The following is a 19128-nucleotide window of genomic DNA, read 5'->3' as shown; positions in this document are numbered from 1 at the left end:
GGTCCTGGGCCTCCTTCACCGCTGCTCCCTCACCACCAGACGCCTGGAGGAAGAATGCCTCATCTTCCGCATCGGAACACTTCAACTTCAGGGCATCAATGTGGACTTCAACAGCTTCCTCATTTCCCCTTCCCCCACCTCACCCTAGTTCCAAACTTCCAGTTCAGCACTGTCCCATGACTTGTCCTACCTGCCTAGCTCCTTTTCCACCTATCCACTCCACCCTCTCCTCCCTGACCTATCACCTTCATCCCCTCCCCCACTCACCCATTGTACTCTATGCTACTTTCTCCCCACCCCCACCCTCCTCTAGCTTATCTGTCCACCCTTCAGGCTCACTGCCTTTATTCCTGATGAAAGGCTTTTGCCCGAAACGTCGATTTCGCTGTACTTTGGACGCTGCCTGAACTGCTGTGCTCTTCCAGCACCACTAATCCAGATAATGATCTTTGAGGGGCCCTATTCTCTCCCTAGTTACCCTTTTGTCCTTAATATATTTGTAAAAACCCTTTGGATTCTCCTTAACTCTATTTGCCAAAGTTATCTCATGTCCCCGTTTTCCCCTCTTAAGTATACTCCTATTTCCTTTATACTCTTCTAAGGATTCACTCAATCTATCCTGTCTGTACCTGACATATCATTCTTTTTCTTAACCAAACCCTCAATTTCTTTAGCCATCCAGCATTCCCTATACCTACCAGCTTTTCCTTTCACCCTAACAGGAATATACTTTCTCTGGATTCTTGTTATCTCATTTCTGAAGGCTTCCCATTTTCCAGCCATCCCTTTAGCTGTGAACATCTGCCCCCAATCAGCTTTTGAAAGTTCTTGCCTAATACCATCAAAATTGGTCTTTCTCCAATTTAGAACTTCGACTTTTAGATCTGGTCTATCCTTTTCCATCACTATTTTAAAACCAATAGAATTATTGTCGCTGGCCCCAAAGTGCTCCCCCACCGACACCTCAGTCACCTGCCCTGCCCTATTTCCCAAGAGTATGTCAAGTTTTGCACCTTCTCTAGTAGGTACATCCACATATTTAATCAAAAAATTGTCTTGTACACACTTAAGAAATTCTTCTCCATCTAAACCTTTAATACTGTGGCAGTCCCAGTCGATTTTGGAAAGCTAAAATCCCCTACCATAACCACCATATTATTCTTACAGATAGCGGAGATCTCCTTACAAGTTTGTTTCTCAATTTCCCTCTGACTATTGGGAGGGGGAGTCTATAATACAATCCCTTTCTTATTTCTCAGTTCCACCCAAATAACTTCCCTCGATGTATTTCCAGGAATATCCTCCCTTAGCACAGCTGTAATGCTATCCCTCATCAAAAATGCCACTCCCCCTCCTCTTGCCTCCCTTTCTAACCTTTCTGTAGCATTTGTATCCTGGAACATTCAGGGACCAATCCTGCCCATCTCTGAGCCATGTTTCTTTAATTGCTATGATATCCCAGTCCCATGTTCCTAACCATGTCCTGAGTTCATCTGCTTTCCCTGTTAGGCCCCTTGCATTGAAATAAATGCAATTTAATTTATTTGTCCTACCTTGTCCCTGCCTGCCCTGACTGTTTGACTCACGCCTGTTCTCAGTTGTACCCATCTCAGATTGATCGCTTTCCTCACTATCTCCCTGGGTGTCCTCCCACCCCCCACCTTACTAGTTTAAATCCTCCCAAGCAGTTCTAGCAAATTTCCCTGCCAGTATAGTAGTCCCCTTCCAATTTAGGTGCAATCCGTCCTTCTTGCACAGGTCATTTCTACCCCAAAAGGATTCCAATGATCAAAAAATGTGAATCCTTCTCCCAGCTCCTCGGCCACGCATTCATCTGCTCTATCCTCATATTCCTGTCCTCACTAGCTCGTAGCACTGGGAGTAATCCAGATATTACTACCCTTGAGGACCTCCTTTTTAAATTTCTACCTAACTCTTTAATCTCTCTTCAGTCTCAACATTTTCCCTTCCAATGTCGTTGGTTCCAATATGGACAATGACCTCCTGCTGGTCCCTCTCTGAGACATCCTTGATCCTGGCACCAGGGAAACAACACACCATTCCGCTTTTTCTCTGCTGGCCACAGAAACGTCTGTCTGTACCTCTGACTACAGAATCCCCTAAAACAATTGATCTCTTGGAAGCCGACGTACCCCTCTTTGCATTACAGCCAGTTTCAATACCAGAAACTTGGCTGTTTGTGCTACGTTCCCCTGAGAATCCATCACCCCCTACATTTTCCAAAACAGCATACCTGTTTGAAATGGGTAGATCCACAAAAGACTCCTGCTCTAGTTGCCTACCTCTCTTACCCTTCCTGGAGTTAACCCATCTATGTGACTGTATCTGAAACTTTCCCCTCTTTCTATAACTGTCACCCATCACATACTGTTGCTGTTGCAAATTCCTCATCGCTTCTATTTGTCTCTCCAACCGATCCACTTGATCTGATAAGATTCGCATCCAACAGCATTTATGGCAGATATAATCCGCAGTAACCCTTAAACTCTCTTTAAACTCCCACATCTGACAAGAAGTACATATCACTGTAAAGGCCATTTTTCCTCCTTCACAAACTACAGACCCAGAAAATAACACCGTCTTATTCCTCTACAAATACTGCCAGAGGTTAAATTAATAGCTATGGCTATTATTTTAAGTTTAATCAAGAGACTTATCTCCAAAAACAGATAATCAAGAAAGAATCCACTGTACCCACGACTGCAGCCTTTCTCTAGGACAGACTTAAAACAACAATTAACTTATCCGATTTTGTGCTGTGAACTTCGCCCAACAGTTCCTCCAAGATTAGTTGTGAATTTCACTGCTTGTTAATTTTCCCAGATGCACGCCGATGTCCAGCGATACACGAATTCAAACAGCAAAGGCAGTAACTGCAGGTTTTCTCTCTCTCCTGCACTGACTCCAACGTTGGGCAGCGAGAGGTGTATCTTGCATGGGTAATTTATTTGAGGGAAATATAATGTGTCCTTTGATCAGGTAGCACAGAAATACGAGCCATCTAACAAGGACCTCTCATTTTTTTTCAAATTAGGGATTCTATTCAAAAAAGTCTACACTTTTGATCCCTGCAAATCTGACATAGAGAGGAGGGTGCTCAGGGCTAAGAGAGTGCACTTCCTGTCAGCACTTTGTATTGTCAATTGGGGGGCGTCCCCTCAGATGAGTTCAATAGACTCTGCAGGGTGTGGGAGAGAGCTAGGCGTTGAGGTCTCCTCAGAGGCATGGGAAGATATTTGGGAAAACGCAAGTAAGATATCAATTTGCGATAGGACCTACGCTTTACAGCTGAAGATTTTCCACAGGGTCCACTTGGCTCTGGATTGTGTGTCAAAATTGAAACCAGGGGTATCTTCAACATGCCCCAAGTGTAGAGTTAGTATGGGCACTCTTACCCATTGTGGTAGGCTTCAAACATACTGGAGCACTGAGGCAGGTGCAATGGAGGGGATTTTGGGTGTAAGGGTGGAGAAGGACCCGATCTCTCTTCTTCTTGGCATGCCCAGTGTATTCCCTGTAGATGCGCATAAGAAAAAACTTTTCAACATCCTCGCTTTCTGCGCAAGGAAGAATATCTTGTTGGGTTGGGTACCTGAAAATCCCTCAGGCCTGTCGGGTTGGCAGAAGATTGTTATGGAGCATATCTCCTTGGATTGTCTCACAAGTATTGTACACCACAAAACTGAAATTTTTATAAAGGCATGGCAGCCCTTTTAGGAATACCATACACATCTGTCCACCATACTAATTAGGACTTTTATATAGCTGTAACTATTGTGTTTTACGAGTCTAATATCCAAGGAGGGACATCTGCTAATGTATGAATATATGAAAACTAATGCTCTTGATATTTGAGAGTGAGTGTTTTGTTTGGCTGAACTGAGTTACTATTTATTTAGTTAAGTAGTTAGTTGGAGTTTTCTACTTACATGTATTTTTCTATCAATATTTATACATTTGTACATGAGGGCGGTTTGAGTATTTTACATTTTTTTGGTGTTCTTTCACTGTATTGTTTTGAATTTATTGTTTTGTATTTGTTGTAATATTTTTACAAATATATTTTTTAATATAAACATATTTAATTTAAAATTGTAGTTTAGAATGAAGACACTCTCTCATTATCAACCAGTACATCATAGAAGAGGCTTGCATTGTATGTTACTTCAATCTGCAAATTCAATGATGCAGGCTCCTCTGCTTTCTGGGAAAGAGAATTTCACAGATTGACGTCCCGCAGAAAAAAAATCATCTCGACATAGAGAAAATAGGAGCAGAAATAGGCCATTCAGCCCTTTAATTTTGCTCTGCCATTCAACAGGATCATAGCTGGTCATCTAATTCAGGACCATAGTCCTACTTTTGCCTCATACCCTTAGACTCCTAGGAACAAAATCTAACTCCCCCTTCAAAACACTCAATGTCTTGGCCTCAACCACTCTCTGTGACAGAGAATTCCACAAGCTCATCACTTTCCGGGTGAAGATTTTTCTCCTCATCTCAGTACTAAATAGTCTTCTCCTTAGAAGGTGACCCCTAATTCTGACTGAGATCTCCATCGTGCATATTTAAGTTGTGTCCATGGAGAGGAACAGATGCTAGCTATAATTGTCCAACTGAAATTTAAAAAAAGAAAAAAGTGTGATAACAATCCTTCCCAAAAGGCCACAATTCTTTCTAATTTATTTTAAAATTAACACAAGTCTGAAACTCACTTTGAAACATATTTCATAACATCAAAAACTACAAGAGTAACAAGTAACAGCCACTAATATTGTGTATTAGTTTTTTTGGGAGATATTTTCAAATTTACTGCACTTCATTTCAGACACAGTTACTTTGCATCTCTAGCATAACATTGAAGTATAATGATTGAAATATCTACTTAAGTCCAGCCATAATCTAACCTTCATGTATGGTCTATCATTAAAACTGTATCTGGAAGATGGATTTAGTTTTTTCCAATATCAATATTCAATTTTGACTGAAGTCCATTATTAAGAATGATCAATAACAAACATGAAAAAAGGTCAGAAAATCTGGCCTGATTAAGGTAAACTGCTCGATGTCACCATATCCAAGTCCAGTAACTAAAAATTCCAATTGTCTTCTTTATTTGAAGAATAGCATTATTGTATTTTTGCAGTGTAATCAATTAAATTCTTCAATCCACTTAAATCAGCAGAGGAATAGCAGCAAAACCACTTGTCTATGAAAAACTGGACTTACAAATGAAGAAACTGGACAAAATTAGAAATACACAACATCAGGAATTTGGGAACAGAGGAAGACTCTACATTTGAGAAAAAGAGACTAAATTAGCTCTAAATTGCTCATAATCTTTACAAAAATATTTCCTGTTAGTGATCACTACTCTCATTAACAAAACAAAATCACAAGTTTTCCCTGGATTAGGATTCTCTGCAATTATTTTAAAAATCACACATATTGCAAGGTTTTGCCTCGTCAGTAAACTCCCATGGGAAACATACATTAACAGAAGCATTAGTCTCAGAAGTGAGAAGTTACAAAAAAGGCTGGACAACATAATTGACAGCATGGTTGTATTTTATCTTACTTCAACTATTACCACTGTGCCACCTTGAGGGACCTTTTATGTTTCTAAACTACTAGGAGACTCCCAATAACACTGGAACCTTAAAGATATCATTATGGATCCTACTGTACATTAGTCAGCAAGTGCAATAATAAAACAAAAGCCACAACATGCAGGCTTTGTCAAGGAGCTGAGACTAACTCAATGGCTTCAATATCTGTGTGAGGATGGCAGTTCCCTCTCCCAGGGATATTGACAAATCAAGAGACATGATCGTTAGTACAGGAGTGTCTTAAACTTATGCAAAACTAGAAAGAACTAACTAAACACTGAAATCCATAGATATTTAATTTTTTCAGTCACAGCATGCTAAGCTCCAAAAACAATAATCAGATGATTTGCAAACTTCCTGGGATTCTTTTGTAGGCTTGAGAGATAACGAATTCCTAGAAAGTAGCCTATTGATCATGCAGAACCTGAATTGGTACAATTCTAACTTGTTTTTAGGGCTGAACAGAGGACAGATACTTTGTTTTTAAAAATAAAATCTGTTATTTTAATTACCAATACATTTGCAACACAACTTTATCTCCCCTACTCTAAAAGTATTAAAAATTCTCCACATCATGTCAAGCAAAGTCACGTACCACTGTGAAACATGCAGAAACTGGCTTAGCGCAATACTGATTGGAATCAGGAAATGGACTGGATTCCTCTCCGAGGTATGAAGAATGATGCATATTATACTAAGGGCTAAGTGAATGGTGACAGAGAAGAAAAGAAACTTTGTTTTAAATAAAGTCCAACCATTCCAGTGCTAAAAATAAACTCCTGGGACCTATTATTCATAATTTGAGATTTCAATTGTTAAGCGGCATTGCCACGATTAAACTTAAATAAATTATTTAATATTACACCTAGGCTACTTCTAAAATTTCTGGAAATTCCTTCTTAAAAATTATTTTCAATGTGGATAAGTTTAATCTTTATATTCAAAAGAGATTTAGATCAGTGTGTCACAGATTCATAGAGACTGTAAAACAAGGAAATGTGCAAACAATGAATACATGATAGCACTAGAAGTATATTTATTAGCCTGTCCCTACTCTCAAATCTTCACTTCAGCCTCTTAACAACAACAACAGACAATAGCATTCTTGATTACAAGAAAGCAATCTTTAATATTCAAATAACGATCAGATCGACAAATGAAGAAATAACTTAGCAAGAGATTAATAACTGCCTTATTTTTCTGATATAGCCTAACTACAACTGATAAATTACAGCAAATTTTGGAGAATTAAGAAAAATAATTGCATCAAAAAGTACAAAAATATTTACCTTATTTAAGACATTGCTCACTTCACTTGCAAAGTCTCTTGAGCAAACTTCAAGGTGAAAGATTTTGCCACAGTTTGACACACATGCTCCAAGCAGCTTTAAAGAAATAATTCAATCATGAACACATTTCAAATTATGACAGAGATGATCAATGAAAGTAGCACCACCTTGACAGCAGTGAGTACTCTCAAAATGGTCCAGAATACAAAATATATCAAAGTTTAGTAATCCCAAGACATAAACAATACTGCACAATAACAGAAACTCTGAAGGTGGGCTAAAGCTGTTGCAGAGAAAAGCACGAATAACAATCTCTTAGAAGTAACAGATAGTACTTACAGTTAGTGCCTGCATTGCAACATGAGGATCTTTGTGATTCACTCTTTTCATGATAGATCTCAAGCAATCTTTTGGCCTAAATGATAAATAAAGGAGTAAGTAATCAATTTTTAAAAATACAAATGTTTCCAACTTAACTAACAAACTCAATCTAATCCAACTGGCTTGCCAAGATTTGATATGGACAGAGAATTAGATTTAAAAGAAAAACAACATCATACAGAGTTCACAAATGACATGGATGATGGAACGGAGAGATATCTAAAGGCTTTATTAAACTCAGTGCCTAACATATCCAATCATTGCAGAGAAGCCATCAGCAAATGGCATTTTAAAATTTAATGGACAGGATGTAATGAACTACACAGCGCTCGAGTCAAACAAGGACAGTTTTGCATACTACTGTGCATCAAAGTTCTTGTCGTTCAAAAACTGGAGTTAGTTAAGAGAAAGACCACAAGATGCAAAGGGGGATGAGGAAACAAATCAAAAAAATCTGAGCTTTTTGATCCTGGGGGAGAAAAAAAACAACGAAGTATAAAAGTAAGTATATTGATGCGTATTGCGTTGATGAATAGGTGGAATTCAACATTCGGGAAAATGAGGTGACAGAAGAGAAATACACTGAAGTTAAAAGAGTAAGAAAGACAAAAGTAAAGCTTTGAGGTCCATTTTTCTACTCTGTCTGGAGATAGGGGAAGGACCCCTTCATTAATCATATACCAATTTACATACATAGTATTGGTTTGGACCATGGAGACTTGATATTGCCAACAGCACAAATCAGGTGCAGAATTTAGAAAGGATACCTTTTCACATTAAATCACCTACAGGGTTTAAACAAAGACAAAAGCAATACATGCAATGTATATCCCCCGAAACAAAAAGGAAGCAATAAAAAACCACATGCAGTCAGTGATCAAGTAACTTAAAACCACGACAATCAACTATGCAGATCAGAGGTGTCAAGAACATTCAAACCCCTTACTTAGACACCCCTCCATGTTATTATTTCCTTCCTACTCAATGTACTCCTCTGATTTTATGACGGCTACATGTTTTGGCCAAATATGATAAAAACTTTGCAGAATGCAAGGAGGCAAAGGATCTGAAAGGATAAATGCCCTCATCATAGAATTGTAGGATGACCAGCGCAAAACACAATGCCTCACCAATGTCATGTTGCAAGGGGAAAAAAAATTGTTCTGTTCAGAAATACCCAAGTAGTCTCTCTCTTGCCTGGAATAGACACTTGCTGAAATGTGCAGGCTCAGCCAGTCCAACTCAGTGAATTACCCCTAGGTAACTAACTAACACACTAAGTGATACTTGCCCTGAGTACAGGTAGTTCTCCTATAACACCATGGTTGTTTTCTAGCGAAACCTTGTAAATTGTGAACGGAGGTAAGCTTTCTCCAAAATACCATTACCACATCCTGTTCCTTTTCTCAGGGGGTAGTAGATGGGGTCTAACTCGATGGGTTTGTTGATAGAGTTCCAGTTGGAATGCCATGCTTCTAGGAATTTTCGTGCGTGTCTTTGTTTGGCTTGTCCTAGGATGGATCTTTCAAGTTCATTAGCTGCTGTTTTACTGTGTTGGTGCATTTGTGGGCTAACATGATGCCAAGGGGTCTGAGTAGTCTGGCAGTCATTTCCGAGATGTCTTAGATGTAGGGGAGAGGAAAAAAACAAGTAGAAAAACAACAAACTGCCATCGCTAGATGTCACAGTAGAGCAAACAGCCAATGGGAAACTTCAAACCAGCGTCTCCAGGAAAACAACACATCCAGACCAAATACTGAACTACAGAAGCAATCATCCCAACACCTACAAACGAGGCTGCATCAGAACATTATTTCAATGAGCCAATACACACGGCAGCACAGAGGAATTATGCAGAGCAGAGAAAAATCACCTATACCACGTATTCAAAAAGAACGGGTACCCAATGAACACAATCCGCCGATTTCTCAGCAACAAATCCAAACAGGCAGACAAAACATGCCCAGAAACCCTAGCCACTCTCCCCTATATGAAAGGCCTCTCAGAAATGACTGCCAGACTACTCAGATCCCTTGGCATCATGGTAGCCCACAAACCCACCAACACACTAAAGCAACAGTTAATTAACTTGAAAGACCCTAAACAATGAGCAAAACTAATGTCATTTACAAAATACCATGCAAGGAATGTAACAAACACTACATTGGACAAACAGGCAGAAAACGAGCCACTAGGATACATGAACACCAGAAAGCCACAAAAAGACATGATCCTCTCTCACTAGTATCCTCACACACAGATGAGGAAGGACACCACTTCGACTGGGACAACACATCCATCCAAGGTCAAGCCAAACAAAGACACACACGAGAATTCCTAGAAGAATGACATTCCAACCGGAACTCTATCAACAAACCCATCAAGTTAGACGTCATCTACCACCCCTTAAGAAAAGGGGAGGAAGTGACTTCACCACAAGAAATGATATCACCAACCCAAAGAAACCCAAATATATAAATAGAAAGCAGGAATTTTCAGCATTGCTTCGCCTGAGGCCCACTGAAGATGTTACCTAGTAGGGTAATGAAACGTCTGGAAATTAACCTTGCAGCTCAGCAAGCAAACTTACACCTTCAATCATGTTATAGCCGAATCACGCGCTATCCCAAAACTACCTGTACCTGAATTCCAGTGGTTAATGCGCATTGTAATGAAACCAACAGGCAGTACTATTAGCTCAAGGAGGTGTTAGAACTCACATTTAATAACTGCAAAAAAAATTGACAATCCATTTAATTACTTTGAGAGGGCTTAAGAAAATTCTGGCAGGGATCCCTGGGTAGGATTGAGGCACAGCTCAAACAAGGAGATTAGAGCAGAAATGGGCAAGGAGAGATAAAAATGAAAGTTAATGCAATGAGAGCAAGTCAGTAAAGGAAAATATCACTTTCTGACCAAAGCAAAATGCAAGATAAAATAAATGCAAATTCCAAATGAGTGTTCAAATTCACAGAATTACACATCAAAGATGACAGACACTAGACCCACCAAACCTACGCAAACTCTGTGAAAGAGCTACCTAAATAACCCCAAAGCCCTGCTTCACTGTCGTCTTTTTTCTTACTGAAATATCGAATTCCTTTCTAAAAATTACCGCTGAATCGCGAGTAGCAAACAAACTTCAAAACTTCTGTCTCTTTTGCTTAGGAATAGGAATTGGTCTTTCAGCCTGTCGAACCTGTATCACCATCTACCACAATGCCACTTGCCTACATCTCTCCATTTTCCTTGGAATCAGACGAACCACTGTATTCTCACAATGGAGAGTATACACCGCCTTGTGTAAGGACTAAAGCTGTACACTGTACTTAAGTAGCATCTAACAAAGATTCTATACAATTACAACAAGACATCATTATTAGTGTATGCTTGCAATTCCCTTGCAACAAAGGTTAACATATCATTTGTCTTCCTAACTGCTTGCTGCGTCGGTATGCTAATATAAATGATTCCCAGGTTGGACACCTACACTTTCCAACCTCTCACCATTAAAGAAATATTCTACCTTTCTATTTTTCCTACCAATTTAAGTACGTACACATTAACGTTATATTCCAAATGCCTTGCTCTGGATCATTCACTTCACCCCCTCACAACTTACATTCCTACACAGTTTGGTGTCATTAACAAATGTGGAAGTATCATAACTGTTCTTCACATTCACATCATTTATAGAGATTGCGAACAGTTGTGAACCTATAACTGACCCTTGTAGAACCCCACTATCCCGAGATTGATCAATTTATTCCTACCCTGTTTTCTATATGGTACAGTGCTCACTTCTTACCAGCATATTTCCCCAATTCCACGTGTTCTAAATTTACTTACTAACATTGTGTGGGACTTTATCAAAAGTCTTCTGAAAATCTAAAGATATGATACCCAGTGATGCTCCTCTATCAATTCTGCAAGCAAAGTCCTAAAAAAAAGCTCTAGCATGTTTCTTAAACGTTATTTCCTTATCGCAAATCCATACTGACTGACGAATTTTGTCATTCTTTTCTGAATGCTTAGTTATCATATCCTTTGTAATAGTTTCTAACATTTTCCCGACTACTGACATCAAATTAACAGATCTGTAGTTTACCATCTTCCATCCCTTTCCCTTCTTCAATTGTGGGGCCACAGTTGCTACATTCCAATCTACAGGAACGTCTCCAAAATTTGTAAGCTCTCCGGACTCCACTTGCAATGGAGACTCATTTGTCCTGCCTAATTGTTTCCACTTGACATACTTTAACAAAAAGCTTTATAGTATGCCTTTACATTCCATTCCAGTCTGCCTTATTATTCTCTTTCCCCTTATCCAGTTTCATGATCTTTCTCTTCAGGATTCTAAATTGCTCGCAAAGCTCAGGCTTACCACTTTTTCTGGGATGACTTCCTTTGATCTAATGCAATCTTTAACTATTTTCTTTACCACAATTAACTGCCCAAGCTGTACCTTTGTCTTTGGATGTGTGTGCTTTAAAGAAATGTGTATCTGTTCCTTACCACATACAGGTCATTCTACTGTAATGCATGTTTCATTTCAAGTGACTTCACGAGAACACGATTGATGAATTAGGGACACTGTTTGTAAAGTACAAATATTTAAAGCATGTATTGGTTATAAACGCAATTCCAGCCCCATCAGTGTAAATGGTACTGCTATTAAGCATTTTTCTTAAAACACAGCATTGAACGAGAACGGAACGTCCGTGTTATAGCTGAACTGAGTATAATTTTTAAATACCAGCCATTGCCTGTTTGCTGTCAAATCTTCTAATGTATTTACCTAATACACCTTTGTCAACTTGCTCCTCATACCTACATAATTTTGTTGCTTAAGATCACTGACCCAAGTTTCAGAATGAACTAGAATTCTTTCAAGAACAATGTGAAATCTTATCATGTTACTCACTGCTCACCATTATGGTCACTATTTCCCAAAGGCTCCTTTACAGCAAGGTTCTTGATGAATGCCTCATTATAGAGTCATACAGCATGGAAACAGATCCTTCGGTCCAACTTATCCATGCCGACCAGACATCCCAATCTAATCTAGTCCCATTTGTCAGCATTTAGCCCATATCCCTCTATTCAAGTACTTGCCAAGATGCCTTTTAAATGTTGTAATTGCTCCAGCTTCCACCACTTCCTCTGACAGCTCATTCCATACAAGCACCGTGCTCTGCGTGAAAAAGCTGCCCCTCAGATCCCTTTCAAATCTTTCCTCTCTCACCTTAAACCTGTGTCTTCTTGTTTGGACTCCCCTATCCTGTGAAAAAGACTTCGGCTATTCACCGCATCCATGCCCCTCGTGATTTTGTAAACCTCCATAAACCGCAGTCTCAGATACTCCAGGGAAAAAAACCCAAACCTGTCACAGCTTCTGTCTCCTTCCCTCAAGCCAATTTTGTACCCAATTGGTCAGCGCCTCCTGGATCCCACGTGATCTAACCTTACAAAATGGAAACTTTTTTTTAAGAAAAAATTCATTCATAGGACAGGAGCATCACCAGCTAGGCCAGCATTTATTGCCCATCACTAATGGCCCAGAGGGCAATTAAGAGTCAACCACATGCTGTGGGTCTAGAGTCACACAATCAGCCAGACCAGATAAGGGTGGCAGTTTCCTTCCCTAAAGGATATTTGTGAATCAGAGGAGTTTTTCCAACAATTAACAATAGATTCACGGTCATCATTAGACGCATAATTCCAGATTTTTATTGAATTCCAATTCCACCATCTGCTGTGGTGGGATTTGAACCGGGGTCCCCAGGACATTACCTGGGTTTCTGGATTAACAGTCAAATGATAATACCACTGGGTGAACACTGCCTCTCCTACACAACATCAAATTCAAAATAGCCTGATCCCTAGTGTTCAATACTTCACAACTTGGTGCTCCATAAACCCATCTCATACATATAACAGAAATTCAGCCTCCAGAGTGTGCTAACTCAGTATGTCCAGTCTGTGTGCAAACACAAATTACTCATTATTACTCTATCACCCATATTACATGGGTTTTAATTTTGCAATGTATAATTTGTAAATGTTATGGACCAGGCCAGACACACAAAATATTTTGAGAAAGTATCCCAGACCCTAGTTGGTTCTTATTTTAAAGGCAGATGTGAAGTAGCTATTCCAGGAGTGATGCAGCTGGTCAAACCACTCAGCTTTAAGCAAAACAGAATTTATTTAAATACTGAAGTTGAAACACTAACAAATGACAGCGGAATTTAGAATAACTATTGGAAAACATAGCCGACCCGATAGAGTATCTATTACGAAGGAACTGTGCCAATACAGTTACATATCGTAAACACCTCCCTTGGTGATTCTTTACTGAAGCTTGCAACTTCCCTGGACTCACATCTTGCGGCTGCTACAGCTAAAAACAAACTCGAGAAAAACCGGAACTGGGAGAACTGGCCACTCTGCTTCCATTGTTAAACTTGACTTTTCAAGACCTCGGTGTTTATTACCTCTCTTCAAAAAAAAAGACAAAATAATCTTGTTAAAGTGACAGCATTGTCAGACAATACCGTTAACATTTGGTGGCTAATAAACAACTATCAATACTTGCTGCCCCTTGCTATTTCTTGGCTCCACCCAAACTGATTCTACATCATGATCCTGCAATCTGAAATCTTTTCTTACCAATCTCATCCCTCATGAAGAGTGCAATTCACTTCTACCTGTCCTTAATTAGTTAATAAGTTCATCTTATAGCCAGGTTTCTACAGTGGCAACTAAATCATACCTATTTATTTCAATTTGTCCAATGAAATCATCTTCTCATACTCCTCTATCCTTTTCAAGCTGTACGTTCCAGATCAAAAACACTCGGGAAAAAAAAAGTTTAACTGAACCGCACTGCGGAACTATACTTGGTTATACTCAACTTTTACACAAACTCTCACTTTGACATGGCACTGCTTAATTTAGAAACGGATGATGAATGCTCCATTTACACAGCTACTCATGAATTTTCTCTCTCTGCGGGGTAGATGCAAATTCTGCAGAATTTAGTGGTACTCAAGAAAAACAAGAATATGCTCACCCAGTACGAGACTGTCCCACTTTGTCACAGATATCTAGGATGAGGCCCCAGTCTTCTGCAGTGTTCATCTCACTGGTTGCTTTCTCTGTTAAATTTTTAAAAACAAACAAAATTGTACTTTGATACAAGTGGTCACATACACCGAAAACACAATCTCCATAGAATCCCCACAGTGCAGAAACAGGCCATTCAGTCCAACTAGTTCACATTAATTCTCCAAGGAGCATCCCACCCAGACCCATTCCCCTTTCTCTGTAACCCTGCATTTTCCCATGGCTAACACACCTAACCTAAATATCCCTAGACAATGCAGGCAATTTAGCATGGCCAATCTACCTAACCTACACATATTTGGACTGTGGGAGGAAACAAGAGCAGAAACCCGCACAGGCACAGGGAGAATGTTTATGTAGAGTTTGCACAGTCACCAGAGTGTGGACCAGAACGCAGGTCCCCAGCGCTGTGAGGCAGCAGTGCTAACCACTGAACCACAGTGCCGGACAATCTGAATATATTTGAGCACATTATTGTTATTTCTAGAACCTCATTTAATAACAATGGCAGCTTACATATATAAAACTCAACATAAAAATAACAATTTGAGCCATGTGAACCAATGAGGTACAACTTACACAGGATGAGGACATCATTGGTTGGACGAACATTTATTGCTCATTCCTAGCTGCCTGCTGAAGTGGAGATGAGCTACATTCTTGAACTGCTGCTGTCCATTTGCTGTAGTGCTGGTGAAGAAATTTAAGCATTTTGTCCCAGCAAGTGATGGAATGGATGATATCTTTCCAAGAGAGGAAGATGAGTGGCTTGGAGGGGAATTTGGTGGTGGCGGGGAGGAGGTTATAATGAGCAGGCAGTTTCCCTGCCTCTGCTCGACTGACACTTGATATGGGTCAGAGTCTGCATTCAGGACTCACAGGCCAAATCATTCCCAACTGTGATATCACTAATATATCACTGCTGCTGGGTCTTTTCTGCAGGTTCTGTTCAATGATGGCGATGGCTAGAATATTGTGTATAAAGTATGACAATGCCAGCATGTAGCTTCACCAATTTGCGATACATCGCGTTGGGATGTGTAGTACAGCTACAGTAGAAAGTGATGCATGGACAGGTTTAGAAGGAAAAACAATGCACAAGAGAACATGGATGGCATTTATTTGAATGCAAAAAGTCTTGCATGAAAAGCAGATGAGTAGTGGAAAGTGTTGATTAACACATGGGAATATGACATCATTGCTATCATGGTGACATGGTTGAAAGATTAAGACTGGCAGCTCAATATTCTATGGTATAAAACCTTCAGATAGATGGGGAGGAGGAAATATGTGAAAGAGAGAGAGAGAGAGAGAGAGATAAAGGGGCAGTGGTGTGACTCCATTGATCACATAGTCAATTACTGCAGTATGGAGGTGATATTTTCAAATCTCAGTAAAATGTGAAAATATAAGGTAGTTATAGTAGGGGATTCCAACTTTCCCAATATTAAGTGGGATAGACAAAGTGCGAAATGCTTATTGGGGGTGGAATTCTTAAAAAGCTCTCTTAGGTACATTTTAATCCTACAAGTCAACAGGTGGCACTGAAAACAGTTTTCAGGAACATTTCAGTGACAGCATAATTCAGTAATATATTAAGTTGTTATGGAAATATATAAAAATGTACTGGCAGTAAAGGAATTTGATTATGATCCTAGCTATGTTATTAGTAGACAAGTCAAACCCCAGACTGAAATCTAGGTTGATTGATCATATTTTGCTTTTCTTTTGGTTTTTACTGAAGTGGCCTCTCATGGAAATATAAACAAAATACTGAAAATGTGGCTTTGACAATAAAACAGAAGTTTATATGGCAAAATAAAAAAAATTAGAATAAATCAAACAATTTACATATTTCACATGTTTAAAGATTTCAAAATATACAGTAAAATTACAATCGTATTAATCCCAAAAGCATTCAATTATAAGACCATAAGATAGAAGTGGAAGTAAGGCCATTCAGCCCATCAAGTCCACTCTGCCATTTAATCATGACTGATGGGCATTTCAACTCCACTTACCGGCACCCTCCCCAAAGCCCTACATTCCTTGCAAGATTGAAATATTATCAATCTCTGCCTTGAAGACATTTAAGGTCCTGGCCTCCACTGCGTTCCGTGGCAATGAAATCCACAGGCCCAGCACTTTCTGGCTGAAGAAACGTCTCCTAATTTCTGTTCTAAATTGACCTCCTCTAACTTTAAGGTTGTGCCCATTGGTCCTAGTTTCCCCGCCTAACAGAAACAACTTCCCAGCATCCACCCTTTCTGAACCATGCATTATCTGGTAAGTTTCTATTAGATCTCCGCTCAACCTTCTAAACTCAAATGAATACAATCCCAGGATCCTCAGCTGTTCATTCTATGTTAGGCCTACATTCCAAGGATCATCCATGTGAATTTCCGCTGGACACATTCCCGTGCCAGTATGTTCGGTAAGTCCTGACCTCGGTGGTGGGCAAGTTGTTGGAGGGAATCCTGAGGGACAGAATGTACATGTATTTGGAAAGGAAAGGGCTGATTAGGGATAGTCAACATGGCTTTGTGCGTGGGAAATTATGCCTCACAAACTTAATTGAGTTTTTTGATGAAGTAACAAGGAAGATTGATGAGGGCAGAGCAGTAGATGTGATCTACATGGACTTCAGTAAGGCGTTCGACAAGGTTCCCCATGGGAGACTGATTAGCAAGGTTAGGTCTCATGGAATACAAGGAGAACCAGCCATTTGGATATAGAACTGGCTCAAAGGTAGAAGACAGAAGGTGGTGGTGGTGGAGGATTGTTTCTCAGACTGGAGGCCTTTGACCAGTGGAGTGCCACAAAGATCGGTACTGGGTCCTCTACTTTTTGTCATTTACGTAAATGACTTGGATGTGAGCATAAGAGGTGCAGTTAGTAAGTTTGCAGATGACACCAAAATTGGAGGTGTCATGGACAGCGAAGAGGGTTACCTCAAATTACAACAGTATCTGGACCAGATGGGCCAATGGGCTGAGAGGTGGCAGATGGAGTTTAATTCTGATAAATGCGAGGTGATGCATTTTGGGAAAGCAAATCTTAGCAGGACTTATACACTTAATGGTAAGGTCCTACGGAGTGTTGCTGAACAAAGAGACCTTGGAGTGCACGTTCATAGCTCCTTGAAAGTGGAGTTGCAGGTAGATAGGATAGTGAAGAAGGCATTTGGTATGCTTTCCTTTATTGGTCAGAGTATTGAGTACAGGAGTTGGGAGGTCATGTTGCGGTTGTACAGGACATTGGTTAGGCCACTGTTGGAATATTGCATGCAATTCTGGTCTCCTTCCTATTGGAAAGATGTTGTGAAACTTGAAAGGGTTCAGAAAAGATTTACAAGGATGTTGCCACGGTTGGAGGATTTGAGCTTCTGGGAGAGGCTGAACAGGCTGGGGCTGTTTTCCCTGGAGCGTCAGAGGCTGAGGGGTGACCTTATAGAGCTTTACAAAATTATGAGGGGCATGGATAGGATAAATAGACAAAGTCTCTTCCCTGGAGTGGGGGAGTCCAGAACTAGAGGGCATAGGTTTAGGGTGAGGGGGGAAAGATATAAAAGAGACCTGAGGGGCAACTTTTTCATGCAGAGGGTGGTACGTGTATGGAATGAGGTGCCAGAGAATGTGGTGGAGGCTGATACAACTGCAACATTTAAGAGGCATTTGGATGGGTATATGAATAGGAAGGGTTTGGAGGGATATGGACCGGGTGCTGACAGGTGGGACTAGATTGGGTTGGGATACCTGGTCGACATGGATGGGTTGGACCGAAGGGTCTGTTTCCATGCTTTACATCTCTATGACTCTATGCCCTTCCTGATGTGTGGGGCCCAAGATTGGACACAATATTCCAAATGGGGCCTAACTAGAGCTTTAAAAAGTCTCAGAAGCACATTGCTGCTTTTATGTTCCAACCCTCTTGCAATAAATGACAACATTACATTTGCTTTCTTAATCATGGACTCAAGCTGCAAGTTAACCTTTAGAGAATCCTTTCTAGCACTCCCAGATCCCTTTGCACTTTGGCTTCATGAATTTTCTCACCGTTTAGGAAATAGTCCATGCCTATATTCTTTTTTCCAAAGTGAAGGACCTCGCATCTGCTCATGTTAAATTTCATCAGCCTGGACCACTCTCAAACACCAGGGAATTACTTTCACTATCCCATATAGAGTTTGACTTAGCTGTAGGTTTAATTCCCAGTTTTGAGAATTTGACAGCCTCTTCCTTGATTCATTATATGACAGCTTAAGCTTTCTCAGTATCAAATTCCCATTTCACCATTTGAACCAAACATCTCTGGTCTGGAACATGTCCAAAATCCCTTAGGCTGAGGTACCTATTTCTAACAATTCTATGCTATCTTCTCTCCTTGTTTACCTACCCCTATGGTATATCTCTCTTCCCGCTTATATGACTACCAACCACCACTAAGCCACCCAACTCCCCCAAAATGGTAAATCTTCTTTCTTACCATAGATGCTACGAGACCTGATGATGAGTAGCTCCAGCAATTTCTATTTGCTTCAGATCTTGAGCATTCATAATTCTTTGTTTTCTTACAGTTGTTACAAATATAGATTTAGTGATGGTTCCACTTTTGAAAGTAGAGAGCTTTTAAGTTACAATGATTAGTACTGCTCCCAACATAAACTGCAGCAGCTAAATGGATTTCCATGCAAATTGTGG

General features: G+C 40.0%; 1 protein-coding gene across 5 annotated transcripts in view; it reads right to left on the bottom strand.

The window, feature by feature from the left end:
* The window catches only part of LOC132815781 (signal transducing adapter molecule 1-like), a 73664-nt gene that overhangs the window by 35909 nt on the left and 18627 nt on the right, over positions 1–19128 (bottom strand). For all 5 annotated transcript variants that reach the window (XR_009644704.1, XM_060824974.1, XM_060824976.1 and 2 more), the window contains 3 exons: positions 14376–14460; positions 7259–7334; positions 6920–7015 (listed from right to left, as the gene is read on the bottom strand). Coding sequence is in view for 4 of the 5 variants with exons in the window: in XM_060824974.1 (XP_060680957.1) it covers positions 6920–7015; positions 7259–7334; positions 14376–14460 (257 nt within the window). In the remaining variant the exon portion in view is untranslated. The remainder of the gene's footprint in view (positions 1–6919; positions 7016–7258; positions 7335–14375; positions 14461–19128) is intronic.

This window comes from Hemiscyllium ocellatum, chromosome 5 (genome assembly GCF_020745735.1).
Source record: "Hemiscyllium ocellatum isolate sHemOce1 chromosome 5, sHemOce1.pat.X.cur, whole genome shotgun sequence".
In the NCBI taxonomy this organism is placed as follows: Eukaryota; Metazoa; Chordata; class Chondrichthyes; order Orectolobiformes; family Hemiscylliidae; genus Hemiscyllium; species Hemiscyllium ocellatum.
Note: the sequence above shows the minus strand (reverse complement) of the source record. Positions and strands in the feature narration are given on the sequence as shown.